The sequence below is a fragment of the Nematolebias whitei genome, chromosome 20 (genome assembly GCF_014905685.2).
Source record: "Nematolebias whitei isolate Nwh7 chromosome 20, NemWhi1, whole genome shotgun sequence".
In the NCBI taxonomy this organism is placed as follows: domain Eukaryota; kingdom Metazoa; phylum Chordata; class Actinopteri; order Cyprinodontiformes; family Rivulidae; genus Nematolebias; species Nematolebias whitei.
Genome location: NC_056517.1, coordinates 40917849 through 40936857, shown reverse-complemented (window position 1 = coordinate 40936857; position 19009 = coordinate 40917849). Strand labels below are relative to the sequence as shown.

The 19009-nt window shown below is 40.6% G+C and overlaps 1 protein-coding gene across 1 annotated transcript in view; it reads right to left on the bottom strand.

The window, feature by feature from the left end:
* The window catches only part of LOC119426476 (protein 4.1-like), a 129062-nt gene that overhangs the window by 15262 nt on the left and 94791 nt on the right, over positions 1–19009 (bottom strand). The window contains exon 21 of the mRNA XM_037694037.1: positions 14217–14286. Within this exon, the coding sequence (XP_037549965.1) occupies positions 14217–14286 (70 nt within the window). The remainder of the gene's footprint in view (positions 1–14216; positions 14287–19009) is intronic.

The window sequence follows — 19009 nt, the reverse complement described above, 5'->3', positions numbered from 1 at the left end:
GACATGGCCTGAATTTAACCTCAGACCTTAACCATCCACAAGATTTATTTTTCTTCTCCTTAAAGCCTTACATTTTGCAGTAAAATTGACAAACCCTAAAGACTGATAACCTACATATTGTGCAAGTTGAAACAACCAATGAAAAGCCACAGTAGGACCAAGGGGCATGTCTGTGGGCGGGGTCTACTAGGTATAAATAGGAGGCATGGCAGAACATAAATCAGTGCTCCATGAGACGTCAGTGGAGCAACATCTATCTGCCTTTTGTTTTACATTTGTGTGCCTTTGCCTGAGGAAGGCTCAGAGAGCCGAAACGTCGCGACGGCACACTTTTTATGTTTTATTTTTTGTTCTTTAAAATGAAAAACTCCTAAAAAAACACATATTTTTTTAGAAAAACTTTTTTTGAAAAAGGATTTTATGGTTTTTTTAAAATAAGAATTTTTATAGTGAATTTTTAGTAAAAACTTCAATCTCCTGACTCCTATTTTATGGGGGATTTGCACCATGATACAGACTGGACCACAGTCTATTATGGGAGACGTCGAAAACGTCACCCACAGACTTCTCGACAAAATAATGGGCCTTTGAGACGGAGGATGGACCGTGCACCCACCTTCCCTCATGAGGGGAGGATTCAGTCACACAAAAATAATAAATGAATATTTGTGCAGTCGTTCATGATGTGAACACCGTTGAACAAAAACAACACTTTAAATCACAGATCATGTGAAGATGTGTCCTCTTTAATGATGTTTAGATGGTAAAAACAGAGTGGTGGAAAAGAAAAAAGACACCAGGGTTTTTCTGGGGTAATACATACATACATAGCAATAAACAAGAAGACACTTACCATATTTACCATATTTCACAAAATAAAGATCCAACATTTTTTATTTAACAATTTCAAGATTTTATTTTAATCTTAATTATCTGTTTGAAAGAATTATCAGATGTTCAAATTCCTAATGAGCAACACAAACAATCTCTGCTTGTTTCCGTGTTTTAATTAAAAAAATGTTCATGCAGAAAATGTTTGGAAACAAACATTAACATTTCTGCCCAATTGTCAAAGTAAAATCCTTTCTAAGGCCCAGTTTAGACCACATTGTTTTATGTTATTAACTTACTTTTATGTATATGAATGTTTCTGTTCAGTGCTTTGAGATGACTTCTGTTGTGACTTGGTGTTACGTAAATAAACTAAATTGAAATGAATTGGTTTCAGGTGAAACGTAACATCCGTTTCATTTTAGCTGTTTGTGTACACAAGAGCAGCTGCTGTTTTCTAAGAAACTGAAGCTATTATAGACCTCACATTGGCTGTTTTTGAAAACTGTTTCAAGACAAATCAGCCAAGTTCGTTACAATGTTGCACACTGCACAGAGGCAGATAAAAAAATCTCCAACTTGTTGCAGGGATTTATGTAAAAGTCACAGATGTTATCACTTACTAATGCTAAATTAATATAGATAGAACCATGTGTGTAAGATCAAGAGTCTTTTTTTCTACTCATATTGGAGCCTGATAACTGATAACTTCTGATGCCTGCAAAAACTGTGAGTTGTGAAGCCGAGGTTGTATTGACCTCACCCATGTCTGATAATGGGTATTTAAGCTTTTCCTAACACTTTGTACGCAGGCAGACCTTGGAACAGAGCTTCGTGTACCATCTCTGTAAGCCTGTTTTTCAATGCTGCCACCTTGAAAGTAAACCTGGGTTGAAAAGAACTTCTTGCATTCTCAGTGTGGATTATTTTATTAATGAGATGATGATAGAATAAAGAACTTATCCAACACAACTTGTCTTAAAATATCAGAATCATCAGCTCTAGACTGCTCACTCTGGAAGACATCTTTAGATGCCTTTGCAGGAGTAACAAAATCCTAAAGAGATGACCACCCATGCCATCTTCTCTATCTGACCTGGGAGGAGCTTAATTTGCTCCAAGCTTGCACCCCCAATGACCACACATGTGATCTTCTCCTCTCCATCTGACCTTCAGGGAGGTGCTACAAGGTGTCAAAGCTCGCACCACCATACTCAAGAGACAGTTTGATCCCTGGGCCATAACTAGACCAAATCATTGCAATAGAAATTTTCATAATGTTGGAGCATTGTTATTATTGCTAATGATAAGTCTTGTTTTTAAGTGTTTTTACTTTGATACTTGTGTTTTTACCTTCTATTCATCCATTGACACATCCATCGATACATCCATCCATCCATCATCTTCCACTTATTCTGAAGTCAGGTCATGGGGGCAGCAGCTTGAGCAAGGAGGCCCAGACATCTCTTTTCACAGCCACCACTTCTAGCTCTTTTGGGGTGATCCCAAGGTGTTCCCAGGCCAAACGAGACATAGTCTCTTCAGCATGTCCTGGGTCTAACACAGAGTCTCCTCCCAATTGGACATGCCCCAAGTACCTCCCTAGGGACGCTTACAGAGGGCATCCTTATCAGATGTCCAAACTACCTCACCCTTCTATGCCGAGACAATCTACCTGTATCAGATTCAGAATAAGCTTTATTATCATTGTAGCGAGATACAACGAGAACATGTACGTACAGTCATCCAAAAGATGGGCGGAGTGCACGAAGCTGCTGCTATAAAAAAGTGTGGCCCTCTTTTTCTTATTCAGAATAATATTTTGCTTAGATGAGTAAAGGGAAGAAAACATGAGGAGAGACGGTTTAAATAAAAAGATCTCTCACGCCATGTCATACACAGAAGATTTGAAGCATCTAAAAAACATACCACAGCAAAGCAACACAAATAGAAATTATACATGTCCATATAGGCCAGTGAAGAGATTGAATTTTAAGGGAAAGTCGTAGCATAGTCCAGAGCTGCCCCCACGCCCCAGCCTTTCTCCAGATAAGAGGTGTTATTTATCATCAGCTCGGATGAGGTTCCGTCACATGTCCATGGCCTTAGGGAAGGGAGGGGTGAGGAGACAGACAAAGCATCTTTGTTTTTTCTAAACATGCCAGGAGGAGTTGAGATAAGTCCGCCATCAAAGCCACAGTTTTGGGGTCAGGCAGAACTCGTGAATTGCTGTTTCTGCCTTTCAAAGTCTCACTGGTGTATTCCTCTGATGGAAACTCCAAACAGCCGAATTGATTTCTTACGCTGAAAGTCGAGCTCTCAGCTTCTCCAAGATTAGACCAAGATGGCCGTGTTCAGAGCAGTTGCAGCTTCACAGGCTCCCGGTACTATCCCAGTTTTTAGAAGTTTTGATATTGACTCTGTGCCCGACTCCGCACGATATACGCGTGTGAACTATAACCTAACTAAATTGATGAGAATAGGAGTGGATTTGACACAAAATATAGCAGAAATCAGCAACAAACTCAAAACTACGCTCAGCAGAATGCAGATCTTAAAGTCATCTACCTGAAAGCTGTGGCAGAGGCGTTCCAACGGGCAGAAGAGGAAGTGCTGCTTCTGGTTTAAAAAGAGAGGACGCCGGGCGGGGGTTCTGGTGAGGCTATGAGATAATGCTAAAGCTGGAAAACTCCCGATGCCATCTCTATTTCTGTCGAAAGTCTGCTCGTTGGACAACAACATGGATTTGCTTTGTCTGAGAGCGGGTGCCTCAGAAGAGATGATGAAGTGTGCGGTGCTTTGCCTCACAGAAACATGGATTACAAGTGAAACGCTGGATACAGTCTTCCAGCTGGACTACAGACTCTTTTTTCGAGTGGACCGCTGCAGCGAGCTAACAAGGAAATCACAGGGAGGCAGAGTGTGCATTTACGTGAGTAAAAGTTGGTGCACAAACTGTACTGTTGTAAAAAACTCATGCTCGAAGGCTTTGGAGCAGATAAACAATGAAATGTTGGCCACATTTTCTACCCCGTGAGTTCACAGTGTCATGAATAATCACAGAAATGGTACTCAAATTCAGACCAGGGCTGAGAAGGATTACAGACACGGAATAAAGTTCAGTGAGTTTATTTACAGTGCTGGGGTAAAGGAAGTCTGAGTTCCTGGAAGGGGGAAAAAAGGGGAAGACAGATTAATGATGGGTAGGGGAATATTGTAGCTGTTTTGGATAAATGAATCTCTCTTACAGGTGGATCTTCGAAGGCAGACTCAGGGAGGAAGGCGAAGTGTCTGTCGGGTGAGTGAATCCTTGTATTTTCTAGGTATCTTGATTAGTATCTTGCAGGTGGCGGCTGATGGAAGAGTGTCAGGCTGGGAGATAGAGTTCCACAGGGAATGAGTCCAGTTTGGAGACGATTCGTCAAGTCTTGGTTCGTGGAGGTGAGTCCTGGTTTTGCCCAAGGTGACTGAATGATTCAGCGAAGACTGGAACCTCCTCCAAGGCTTAAGTAGCAGCTGGACTCATTAACCAAATTGAAGGCAGGTGGTTGCTCAGGAACTCCGTCACCAGCACTCAGCAATTGCAGGGTGAGTACACTCAAACGGCACAGGCCTGACACACAGTGACTTTCATTATCATTGTTTACATTCTTCCGAATGCTAATGTTAACGACACTCTGCAGGAGCTCCATGATATCCTCAGCAGAAGTAAGGAGTACTTTCAGGAGGATTAATCCGCACAAGGCAACCGGCCCAGACAACATCACTGGAAAAGTGTTGAAAGAATGTGCCGAGCAGCTCTGCGAGGTGCTGGCAGACATCTTTAACACCTCACTTACCCTGGAGACAGTTCCCACCTGCCTGAAGACTGCCACCATCATCCAAGTCTCAAAAAGCTCTACAGTGACTGGTCTGAATGACTATTGGCCAGTGTCCCTCACCTCGATAGTAGCGAAATGCTTCAAAAACTGGTTATGACCCACATCAAAACAGCCACCAACATCAACGAGGACACTCATAAGTATGCATACAGCGAGAACCGATGAACAGAGGATGCCATCTCCTCTGTGGTCCACACTGCGCTCAACCACCTGGAGCAGAAAGACTCTTACGTCCGTATGCTCTTTGTGGACTTCACATCTGCCTTCAACACCATGATCCCCCAAACCCTGATGGACAAACTATTCACAATAGGACTAAGCCCCTCCATATGCAACTGGGTCCTAGACTTCTTAACAAACAGACCACAGTCAGTGAGGATCCACAACTTCTCCTCCTCGACCATAACCCTCAGCACTGGCTCTCCTCAGGGATGTGTGTTGAACCCTCTCCTGTTTACTCTGCTCACATATGATTGTGCAGCTACCCATCCAGGCTTTCATATTGTAAAGTTTGCAGATGATACAGCGGTGGTGGGATGCATCACAAACAATGATGAGTTTAGCTACAGGCAAGAGGTGGAACACCTGGAGAGCTGGTGCAAAGAGACTAACCTTCACATCAATGAGAAGAAGACAAAGGAGATGATCGTGGACTTCAGAAGGAACAAACACACCTATAACAACCCCCCCCCCCTCCGAAACATAAGAGGATCTGCAGTGGAAGTGGTCTCCAGCTACAAGTACTTGGGTGTACACATGAATGACAACCTCAGCTGGGGCAACAACAACACCAGCCTGATTAAAAAAGCTCATCAGAGACTCTACTTCCTCAGGCGTCTGAGACAAGCTGGACTGGGAAGCTCAGTTCTCACTTCCTTCTACAGGTGTGAAGTGGAGAGCACCCTGTGCTCCAGCATCAACTTGTGGCACGGAGGCTGCTCAGCTGCAGAAAGAAAAGCTTTGCAGAGAGTGGTGAAGGCTGCACAGAAAACTGTTAGAGTCAGTCTCCCCACCATCACAGACATTTACAACTCTAGATGCAGGAAGAGGGCCACCTGCATCATCAAGGACCCCACTCATCCAGCACACACTTTTTGCCCTGCTCCCCTCAGGACAGAGGTTGAGGAGCATTAAGTATAGAACCACTAGACTGAGGAACAGCTTCTACCCTGAGGCTGTTAGACTCATCTAACCAGAATAATCACTGTGAAAAATCATATCATGTTGATGCTGATCTGTTTCATGGTGATGTGTTCATGCGTGCTCATCTGCTCACACAGACTCAAGCTCATGTTCGTGCTGCTGTTCAACGTAATATTTTTATGCTATTAGTGCTTAATGTATTTTTAGTTGATGTTTTTTATTAGTTCATATCTTAGATGTTATCATTGTTTTTCTTTTACATTTTATTGTTGGATGTAACTGGGACCCTGTGTACATAATTTCGTTTGTGGTGCATACGACAATAAAGAATCTCTGACTCTGATTATTCCCACCTTCATGTGTGTTGCTAGAGTTCACAGTCCTGATAGCAGCTGCACTAGCTCTCTGACACAACTGCACATAATTCAGTCTGAGTGCTGCTGAGATTCGACACATCCACACTAATTTGTAGACAATATAGATTTCACCAAGTCAAAGAGCAAAAAAAACCCAGTTGTCATCATGAATCTCATTTGTTTCCGTCGAGATAAGAGGGTCCTCCTTACCCTGACTCCTGTCGGGAGAAGTTGATCAATTTTGTTGAGAGACCAGCGGATCCTTCGAATTAGGAAGGTATGCAGGAAAAAAGAGTCTCTTTAAGAGTTCACAGGATGAAGGAGTGCAAGCAGGGAAGCTGGGGGGACGTACGGAATGCTGGGAAACACGTCTGTCTTCACCAGAGTACAGAGAGAAAAAATAAATAAATAAAAATCTGGTGCAATGACAATAAGGCCTATTATATTATGTATGGAGTCAGTAATTTCACTGTGGGAAGAGATCAACAACAGTAACAGTGGAGGATATGCGAGTGCCGTTTGTGCTGCTCAACCTTTTTCAGCCTTTTGCCCAGCGCTTTTTGAACACATCCTAGGTCCAAACTAAGTTTCTTGTTTTCAGCATGTTGGATATACACGTGAGTTGTTAAAATAACATGGAAATGACAGCAGAATGAACGAGTACAGCAGTACATGCAACTTTTCCACAATCAACAAGAGAATATCGCCAACATTTCCAGATATCATTCAAATGTAAATGTAAACTGGGTCCAAGTTTGACTGAGCAGTGTTTTTATTCTGAAAGAAGTTACACATACAATGGACTACAGGAAAGATTTGAAAATGGTCTTGAAGTGGTTCCGAAGGATTCAAAATGATTTGACATTTATAAGTGCCACCAGTTTATTATAATAAATCACTGTGACTTAAGTTTAGAAGCAGCAGGATTATCTCAATGGAATGATAAGATACAATTGATATTTATTTCCTTTTCACATGCACAGGACTGATGTGTAGTTCCTTTTGAACCGCCATCTCTCAAACTGTTTTTGATCTGTCAGAAGGTTGAAATATGGTAATATACATTATTTTATCAAGGTTTATATGGCACATCACTGTTGCTGTAGAGTTTAGCTATTATTGTGTAGGCAGGAAACAGTTTGAAGCAGACTACCAAAATAAAAGTTTCAACATGGGAGACAGGTAACACAAGCACACCTGAATTAAATCAGACTTTGTCCAAAATCTGGTGGAAAGCCAGAAGTACAAGGGTGGGCCTTGTTAAAAGGTTATCTGTTGCCATGGTGACAGGACAGTGTGTTTTCCTTACTGGTCCATGTTGTTTAAATACAACATGCAGAATGTGTGTGTGTGTGCTTGTTTATTTTACTTTGTGAGGACCATTTTCAAACACATACTACATTGCGAGGACCATCTGCTCTTTCTGGGGACCAAAGCCTGGTCCCCATAAGCACAAGTGTTGTTGGTGGGTTAGGGGTTAGGTTTAGGACTAAGGTGTGAATCAAGGCTGGGTTAAGGCTCCAGTATACTCTCGCGTCCTGTCAGCTGCACGGAAACTGTGCGCACTGTCTGCAGAGGGTTGAGACTTTATGCTCGAGCGTCCACCCTCAGCAGCTACAGAGCAGCTCCGCAGACAAGGGGCGTTGACCTTCGGGACAAATTGAGGTTGCCGATTGGTCATTTGCTGACATGCCTACTGGTCTGATAGACAGGTCGGGAAAAAAAACAACGAGAGCTGGCAGTTCCAGCTGCAGCGGTGTTCTGTGTTTATATGTTGTTAATAAAAAGTTCTAAAAACAAATTTAGAAACAGGGAGCACTGGCCATGCAGTCCACACATCAGATCAGCCCACCAGGAAATCTGCAGAACCTCCTACAGCCACGCTGGACATGATTTTAATTCGCTCGTGACAAATTCCTTAATTTCTCACCATTTCAGTCATGGCATCAACGGAGGAGGAAGAGATCACTTGCCTCTTGGAAAAAAAAAAAGCCAGATCAGGGATGAAGAAGGCGAATTTAATATATTGGTGTCACATACAAAACCGTCCGTCGCCGGGCAGTTTATTGTGCGACACAGAGTACGCGTATGTGGTCGTAAAAAATGAGCTTTGCGTGGACATGCCCTGCAGGCGTCCGCTTCGGCTCAATCCGGTACGCGCGGACCTCTGTGGACTGACGTACGCAGGAGTATATTGGGGGCTTTAGATTGAGGGTTATGTATGTAGTTAGGTTGAAGATTTGGTATGTACTGCTAATAGTTAGGTTGCAGATTAGGTACAGTATGTACTGTAATGGTTAGGTTTAGGGTAAGGGTCAGCATTAGGCTATAGAAATTAATGAAAAATGAAAGGAAATCACTGCAAAGTCCATATAACGAAAGCAAGACAAACGTGTGTGTGTGTATGTTTGTGTGTGTGAGTGTGTATGTGTGTATCCTCTGTTCAAGTGAGTGCTAAATCCATATTACAGTCCATGTCGTGTTTGTTGTCTCTGTGGTTAGGAGTCCATCTCCCATAATGCATCAGAAGCTTCAATATTCAGCCCTGAAAATGAGATAAAGTCAGATGTTAAACATAACTGAAAGACATGTTGGACTACAGAACATTTGCTGCTTTTATTCAGTGTTTCCATACATTTGACAGTTTTTACCTTTCCAAATGTTGGTCAGTTAGTATTTTTAAGATAAATTGAGATATACGATATATATCTCGATATTCAAACATCTGCTAAGCTCATGGTACAAACCAATGCACACATCTTCCCATTTTTAGTATTTTACATTGATTTATAATGTAGCTGTTTTTGTTTCGATTTTAATATAATTTTCTTCCATTTATTTTTTTCAATTCATATGATTTATTTTATGATTGTCTACTGCTTTCATCATTATTTATTAAAGACATGTCTCTCTTGTAAATGAGTCCCAAGGCTCAATGAGACTAACCTGTATAAATAAAGGTTGAATGAATTAATATTTTTTTCTTTCCATAAAGTAATAACAAAAATATATTTCTGAATCAAAGCTTTGTCCCAGTTGTCACACAGGCATATTTATTAACAAACAGCTGTAACTCTACTAAATGTCTAAAAAAAAAGCTATTTACCGTACATACAGTAAATTAAATAATAATCATCTTCAGCTGCGCCATCTACACAATGTTCGTAAGCGTGTGTGAAGCAACATGTAAGGCTGTGTGAAATTGGACATGCAGAAAAAAAGCTACACAGATTTTCAAGTCTTACAGTGAGAGGCAGCAATACATTAATAAAGCAGCAGCTTGTCATATTGCTAAAGACATGGTCCTTAACAGCAAACAAGATTGCTAACTTTAGCAGTCTTGTTAGCCGCTAAGGACTGTGCTTTTGATATGATAAGCTGCTAATTTATTAATGTGGTGGCATCTCTCACTGTTGCGCTCATAAGGCACAGCACGACTAATAAATTAGTTTTGACCCATGGTTTGTTTCAGAAAAGGAGGCTGAAAACACAGTCGGAGCTGTAGCATATAACTTAACTTATAACGCTGTTTTAAATGGTGAAAAAGCTTTTTTTCATTCAACCTTTATTTAGACAGGTAAATCCTATTGAGCCTAGAGGACTCATTTACAAGAAAGGCCTGATTTCAACAAAGAATGATGACAACAATGGACAACAGCAACAACAATAAACAGTTATAAAAAGTCATACAAATTTTTTCTTTTTTTTTTACAAATAGAAAGGCTAAAAAAAGAAAAGTAACAAAAAACAGCTAGATTCTAAGGTGAATGTAGAAAACTAAAAACAGGAACATATCTGCATTGGTCCCTGCCAGGAGTCCAACAGATTCTTAAAGCCACTTAGAGAGGTCAAGGTCAAGAGCTTCAAATCTTTGTAGTTCTGACCTTTGTCGGGACTTGTTTTCAGCATTGTCTACTGAAAACATTTTGCTGCTGCTCATCTGACCATTTAAATCTAAACATCTCCAAATAAAGCCCCTTGTTTTTCTTTTTGCACAGCAGCTAAGCTGCTCTCCTCTAATTGTGTTACCCCCCCCCCCCCCCCACACACACACACACACACCTGGAGAAGCAGGAGGCGGGGGTAGCATGCATGAGTTGTGTTTTTATTCAGAGTCAGAGAGTCAGAGATTCTTTATTGTCATTCGCACCTCATGTGGTACATGTGATGGAGCGAAATTATGTACACAGGGTCCCAGTTACATCCAACAATAAAATGTATAAGAAAAACAGTAATAACATCTAAGATATGAACTAAGAAAAACATAAACTAAATATACACTAAGCACTCATAACATAAAAACACAGGGAGGGAGAAGGAGGGGGCTGTGTGAAGTTGGAGGCGGAGACGGAATAAAAACAACTACACAGATGTTCAAGTCTTATTATACTCGAAATGGTTGCAATAGAGCCATTTTAACCATCGTACATAGAAAATCTTGCGATACATCGAGTATGTATGTATCAAGTATGAGAATGTCTGGATTTGGATCCAGACATTCTTTCTAATTACCGCCCAATATCTCACCTCCCATTTCTGTCAAAAGTGCTGGAAAAAGCAGTTGCTGCTCAGCTGCAGATGCACCTACAACAACACTCTCTGTATGAGAAGTTTCAGTCTGGCTTCCGTGCAGCTCACAGTACTGAGACCGCACTGCTGAGAGTCACCAGTGATGTCCTCATGGCTGCTGACACTGGTTCTCCCTCCCTCCTTGTTCTCCTTGACCTCACTGCAGCTTTCAACACTGTGGACCAGGGTATCCTCCTCCACCGTCTTCATGTGGAGGTCGGTCTCTGTGACACTGTCCAGGACTGGTTTAAATCTTTCCTCTCCAATAGGCTGGAATGTGTTAGTCTTGGCAATGCCAAGTCCCAGACTGTCTGTGTCTCCTGTGGTGTCTCTCAAGGGTCAGTTCTAGGGCCCCTGCTATTTTCCCTTTACATGCTGCCTTTAGGTCAAATTATTAATCAGTACAACATTTCTTTTCACTGTTATGCTGACGATACACAGCTTTACATCAGGACTGGAGCATCATCTTCACCATTGTCATCTCCATCTTCACTCGCTGCCCTCTCTACCTGCCTGGAGGAGATGAGGGCATGGATGAATCAGAACTTTCTTCAGTTAAACTGCTCCAAAACAGAGGCCATACTGATTGGCACCCCTCACCAGGTTCAAACTTCAACTATAATGACTATTTCATTTTCTGGGCAAGACATCCCCCTTTCCACCTCTGTTACAAATCTTGGAATAAAAATGGACTCTCATCCTACATTTGAAAATCACATTAAGCATCTGTTTAAAACCTGTTTCTTCCATCTTCGAAATATCTCCAAACTGCGCCCATCTCTCACTTTTGCTGATGCAGAGAAACTCGTCCATGCTTTTGTCTCCTCCAGGCTCGACTACTGCAACTCCCTGTTTACTGGAATACCCGGCAAAAACCTTCAGAAGCTTCAATATATTCAAAACAGTGCAGCCAGAATTTTATTGAGAGCTCGTAAATTTGAACATATTACACCCATTCTCCATAACCTCCATTGGCTTCCTGTCACTTACAGAATTCAGTACAAAATTGCTCTCATCACCCATCAGTGTTTATACGGAAATTCACCAGATTATCTGAAGGACCTTCTTGCTCTATATTCATCCACCCGGTCCCTACGATCACAGAACAGTAATCTCCTCCACCTTCCACAAACTAAATTAAGAACCATGGGAGATTGGGCATTCTGTGTGGCTTCCCCCCACCTCTGGAACTCCCTCCCTGAATATCTGAGAGCTCCACAATCATTGACTGACTTTAAAAAAGGCTTAAAGACTTTTCTTTTTAAGCAAGCCCATTCTGCCTCCACATGATTGTATCATTGATTTTAGTTGATTTTATCATTGATTTTAGTTGATTTTATCATTGATTTTAGTTGATTTTATCATTGATTTTAGTTGATTTTATCATTGATTTTAGTTGATTTTATCACAGATTTTAGTTGATTTTATCATTGATTTTAGTTGCACTCTGTAGCACTTGAGATTTTTGTTAATGAAAAGTGCGTTACAAATTAAATTCATTATTATTATTATTATTATTATGTTCGATATATCCTCTAGCCCTAGTTTCCACGCATTGGTATGGCCACATGCTGATAAAATCTTGGCAGGCAGTCCATTAGATTTACATGATTAGTCACCAGCCACCATGTAAAAAGCCCCAGGGTGTTTGCTCTGCAGCGAGTTAAGATGATCATGAAGCTCCTTCAGAGAGTCGGTAGCTATGTAAACAACTGTTCTGAACGCTGCTGTGAACTCGCAGGGTAGATAATGTGGTCAACATTTCACTGTTAGCTGCTCCAAAGCCTTGGAGCAACAGCGGTTTATCAGCGTACAGTTTGTGCACCAATGTTTCCTCACATAAATGCAGACTCCGCCTCCCCGCGATTTCCCCCTTTAGCTCGCTGCAGCGGTCCACTCGGAAAAAAAGTCTGCTGTTCAGCTGTAACACTGAATCTGGCATGTTGCTGTAAAGATATGATTCCATGAGACAAAGCACCACACATTTCCTTATCTTCTCTGAAGCACTCACTTTCAGACAAAACAAATCCATCTTTTTGTCCAAAGAGCAGTTGTTCGACAGAAAGCGAGAGGGTATCAGTTTGCCAGCCTTAGCATTAGCTTTTAGCCTTACCAGCACCCCCGCCCAGCAACCTCGCTTCTTAAGCCAAGAGTAGTGCCTCCTCTTCCAGTTAGAGCGCCTCCACTGAAGCTTCCACGTAGATAACTTTAGGATCTGCATTCTGCCGAGCGTAGATTTGAAATTGTTGCCGATTGATTATGTATTCTGTGGTAAATCTGCTCTAATTCTCATCAATTTGGTTACGCTATAATTCGCATGCATAAAGCATGCAGAGTCAGGCTCGAAGTCATTTTCAAAACTCATGAAAACTGGGATCAAACCAGGAGCCTGTGAATCTGCAGCTCCTGAGAGTGGGGCCATCTTGGCATTTGGGTCATTGTAGGGTAATGATGGGTATATTTGGGTCACTGTAAGGTAATGATGGCTGTATTTGGGTCACTGTAAGTTAAGGTGACCAGATTTCTGAAGTGAAATATGGGGACATTTCCAGCTCTGAGACCAAAAACAATGAAATTTTATAAAGATGAAATTAAAAACTGGGACAGTTACAGTTTGATTTATTTTTACATATTTATTCATGTTTAAACAATAAACATCAAATATAACCGCAGGAATTAGGGGTTGAACGAGTATATATGTTTTAAACTCGACAATAACATAATAAAACCCGAGTAGAACTCGAGTGTTTGATGACATCATAGATCTCAAGATACAAAAATAAATAAATAAATAAAACTGCAAAAAAAGGTAATTATTTACCAAAAAAAAGACCAACAAAACATTGGGAGTGTATATTATGCTCCTACAATTTATCATACTGCAAAGAAGTCACAGGAAAAACTAAACCATTAGTTATTATTGTTAAACTGCAAACGTGAAGAAACATGTAGCACATCAAAAACGAAACTTAAACCGAAACTGGTTCTGGTTCAGTGGATTGGACCTGGTGTTACACCATACTCTGTGACCTGCAACAGTGCAACACCGCCCCCTACGTTCATATGGTGGTCACATAATATGACGTCACTACGGATACCCGACGTTACATTTTTAACCTCGATAGATGTCCTAGCAATCGATGTGCAGATTACTCGAGTACTCTGTTAATGCCCTAGCAGGAATATGTCTCTCCACACTGTTAACATTTCCCAAGAGTAATAAACTGAATAAAGTAATAATAGTAGTAACAGAGTACTTAAACTAGAGGGAGGGTCAAGGGTATATACTAGTAAGTGAGCGTGCATACCTTGTGAGTGAATGAGAACATGTATGTACTTATAGGTGTGTATAAGTACACAGTGTATGGTTACGTAGCTGATGTGTATTTATATGTGTGTATGTGTGAGGTGAGTGAAGGTCAGTTAGTCCACTGACATGAGCTCATCTCTGGTTCTGCGAAGACTCCTCTGTCTGAAGAGTCATCAGAAATGGTGGCCATGGAGGTCTGGAATAGAAGAAGAGCAGAAAAGTTTACGTACAAAACTGAAAGAGCAGATAATAGTAAAGAGAAATATTTAAAACATTCATTCAACCTTAATTTAGACAGGTTAATCCCATTGAGCCTCGAGGACTCATTTACAAGAGAGACCTGATTTCAACAAAGAACGATGACAACAGTGGACAACTGCTACAATAGACAGTTATAAAAAGGCATACAGATTTTTATTTATTTTTTTACAAATAAGATGGCAAAAAAGTAACAAAAACAGCTAGATTATAAGGCGAATGTAGAAAACTAAAAACAGGAACATGTCTGCATTGGTCCTATGAGAAATAAGACAGTTTATATGATTATATACCAGTACCTATTATTTTCTTTTTATTTGTTCTTCCACTCATTTCATCATCACTCAAAAAATTGCCTTTTCACACTGCTGTGGTTAGAGAAGTACAGTGAACCTGACACCAAGCATCAGTCTTCCTATTTTCCTATGCTCTCATTCACTCTTTCTTCTTTTAGTCTTTGTATTTTTCTTCTCTCTTTAAGTCTTCTTTCTATTAGTCTATTTCCCTCCTCTCTCCTCTTCTGTAAGTCTTCCACTACTCTAAAACAGAGACATAATATAATCACAAACACCTCCAAAATATTAGAACATACATAAAATTTACCATTTAACAAAGAAAACAAGATTTTTGTTTCAGATACCCTATAGAAGTTTATGTTTTAGATTAGAAACTGGGATTATCCTAGTATAATCTTATTATAAATATTAACATTATTTTTAATTATTTAGAGCTCATCATAGCACAGAAACGGCACCGGTAAAATTTACCAATAATATTCTCATGGCCTCTGACAATGGACAGGTGTCTATATTGGTCCTGTTAGACCTCAGTGCTGCATTTGATTCAGATGATCATAATATTTTATTACACATCTAAGCCTGAAAGTCTATGTTCACAAACAATTCAATTCAGTTTACTTATAAAGCTCCAAGTTACAACAGAAGTCATTTGAACAGAAACATTCATATATATAAAAGTAAGTTAACACTATCTGAGGAGCCAGCAGATTATTTGAGTTTTAGTATATTACCAAAACAACTCATAACTAGTTCTCAAATGATAAACTAAAGGTCACCGATCACTTCTAAAATAGCTTACTTTGGATGAACCATTATGGTGTGTGCACCCTCACACACTATTCAACACGTCAAGTATAAACCAGCTTGAAGGCAGTTCATCATCCTGTTATGATTTCTCCCTCTCTCTCACTCAAGCTGTCAGTTTGTTAATAAAAGCTTGGTTTGGGCTTCATCTTTAGTAAAACTAAACACATCTCAGCCCTATTTTTACCTGGACGCAGCTGACACTAGAAACATTTCCTACTGCGAACAAAACTTTTATCACAGGAAGGATCAGCCCAGTTCAAACTAAATAAATCTGTTCATACATACCATATCACAGGAGAACTCCCAGTGTTGACAAACTCGCACTGCGCTTCTTCTTCCGTTTTAAAGGTAGCACACGCGCCTCTTCATCTCTGTCTGTAATGTCAGCGCTGCAGCACCAGCACAACCAGCTGCTACAGTAACAGCAGTTGTTGAGCTCAACTGCACCCAAGCATAATGCAATATTTTTTTCTCATTCATAAAACACTCAAATCCGGGACATTTTTGGGGGTAGCTTTAGCTGGGGACAGGTCGTCCAAAATGGGGACTGTCCCCAAAAATCAGGAACGTCTGGTCACCCTACTGTAGGGTAATAAAGATCTGAAGCTCTCGACCTTGACCTCTATAAGTGGCTTTAAACATATGTTAAGTTCCTGGGAAAAACCAATGAAGACATGTTCTTATTTTTAGTTTTCTACATTGCCTTAACAACCTAGCTGGGGTTTTTTTTCTTTTAAATACCATTTTATTTTCACTTGTTATATTAAAAAATCTCAATTTGTAACCATCCTTTATGAGTGTCTATTGTTGTCTGTTGTCCACTGTTGTCATCACTATTTGTTAAAATCAGGTCTCTCTTGTAAATGAGTCCACGAATCAATGGGATTAACCTGTATAAATAATGGGATTAACCTGTATAAATAAAGGTTGAATGAATGAATAATGGCTTTGTTCAGGTCACTGTAGGGTAATGATGACTGTATTTGGGTAATTGTAGGGTAATAATGGCTTTAATTTGGTCACTGTAGGATAATTATGGCTGTATTTGGGTTACTGTACAGTAATGATGGCTGTATTTTGGTCAATGTAGGATCATGATGGGTGTATTTGGGTCACTGTATGGTATTGATGGCTGTATTTGGGTCATTAGGGTAATGATGTCTGCATTTGGGTCTTTATAAGATAATTATGGCTGTATTTGGGTCACTGTAGGGTAATGATGGCTGTATTAGGGTCAGTGTAAGATAATAATGACTTTATTTGGGTCACTGTGAGGTAATGATGGCTGTATTTGGATCACTGTAGGGTAATGATGGCTTTATTTGGGTCACTGTAGGGTAATGATGGCTTCATTTGGGTCACTGTAAGGTAATAATGGATTTATTTTGGTCACTGTAGGATAATTATGGCTATATTTGGGTTACTGTACAGAAATGATGGCTGTATTTTGGTCAATGTAGGATCATGATGGGTGTATTTGGTCACTGTATGGTAATGATGGCTGTATTTAGGCCACTAGGGTATTGATGTCTGCATTTGGGTCATTGTAAGGTAATGATGGCTGTATTTGGGTCACTTTAGGGTAATGGCTGTATTTCGGTCATTGTAAGATGATAATGGCTTTATTTGGGTCACTGTGAGGTAATAATGGCTGTATTTGGGTCATTGTAAGATAAAATGGCTGTATTTGGGTCACTGTAGGGTAATGATGGCTGTATTTGGGACACTTTAGGGCACACGTGTCAAACTCAAGGCCCGGGGGCTAGGGCTAACCCTAACTCTAACACAATGGCCCTCAGTGGCATCTTGTCTGGCCCCAAAGATGATATGTTAAATATAAAAAGACTTTTATCACTTGAATTTTTTTCTTCACTAATCTTTGATTATGATGTCGATACCACAACTGAGAGACAAATTTGTCTCAAATGAGACCAAACTCTTGTAGAGGAACCTGAAACCAAGAAAATATGTTGGGTATCTGATTTGAGTTAATGTAGTTTCTGAGATTAGCCCTTAGTTTGAAAAATGTTTTAATTTTGCCCCCCTTTTGTAAGTGAGTTTGACAGCCCTGCTGTAAGGTAATGATGGCATTATATGGGTCAATTTACCATATTTTTCAGCCTATAAGTCAAGTTTTTTGCATAATTTGCATGCCCTGTGACTTATAGGCAGAAGCAGGGTATTTATGGATTTTTTCCCATATTTATAAACAAATATTTGGCTGAGATAACCGTTTTAATTAATTCTGACTGGACAAAACAGTGCCATTTTCAGCCACCAGATGGCAGCAGAGTAGTAGCAGCTACTATTAAGCAAAAGTTAGACTGAGACACACCTTTACTATAATTTTGAGCAAACAAGTAATTGTTTTTGGTGTTTATCTTGTTAAATTTCGAAGAAATGCGGAGGTTCGTCCCTCTGCGCGTGCCCGCCAAATGGGCAATCAAAATAAAAAGTAGCAAAAAAACAACTATGATGTAAGGCGGTGTAGAAAACTAAAAACAGGAACATATCTGCATTGGGGTTTTTTGCCAAGAACTTTACCGATATTTAAAGCCACTTAGAGAGGTCAAGGTTGAGAGCTTCAGATTTTTTGGAAAATATTCCAGGAAACAAAAGTGGAGTAGGAGAAGGCCCTTTTGCCTAGTTCAGTCTGCACTGAGGGGACACTGCATGTAATTATGTCCTGAGAGTGCACGCTGTAGCTGTACTCATGCAGAGACACGTAGGAGGAGATGTATGAAGGCAGCAGACCAAGATGTGATTTAAATATGAAAATGTACCAGTGGGAGTCTGTGTGAAGTTAATGATGTCCAGTTAACCAGTGACTACAGGGTGCAGTGATGGGTATGGCAATTACAGCCAGTTATGAATCTTAGTACACCATGATAGGCAGCATCCAGCATCTGCAGGTTGCGTGTAGGTGTTCATGTATATAATGTCATCGTAGTCAATGGAGGGAAGGAAAGTCACAGTTACAAGGTTTTTCCTGGCATTCAGAGTTAAACAGGATCTATTTCTGAAAAAGAAACCCAATTTAACATTCAGTTTCCTTACTAGGTTTACAATAGAGGCGTGGGTTAATAGAGGCGTGGAACATGGCCCACTCAGACTCAATGTCCCCAACTTCCCCTGGAACGTGTTCAAAGTTCTCCCAGAGGTGGGAGTTAAAGCTCCGTCTCACGGGAGACTCTGCCAGATGTTTTCAACAGATCCTCACAATATGTTTGGGTCTGCCAGGTCTGAGCATTATCCTCCCCCACCATCGGAGCCAACTCACCACCAGGTAGTGGTCAGTGGACAGCTCCGCCCCTCTCTTCACCCGAGTTTCCAAGACATGCAGCTCAAATGAGCACACAACAAAGTTGATCATCGAACTGTGGCCTAGGGTGTCCTGGTGCCAAGACCACATATGGACATCCTTATGCTTGAACATGTTGTTCATTATGGACAATCTATGACGAGCACAGAAGTCCAATAACAGAACACCATTCTGGTTCAGATAAGGGCATTCCTCCCAACCATACCCCTCTAGGTCTCACTGTCATTGTCCAC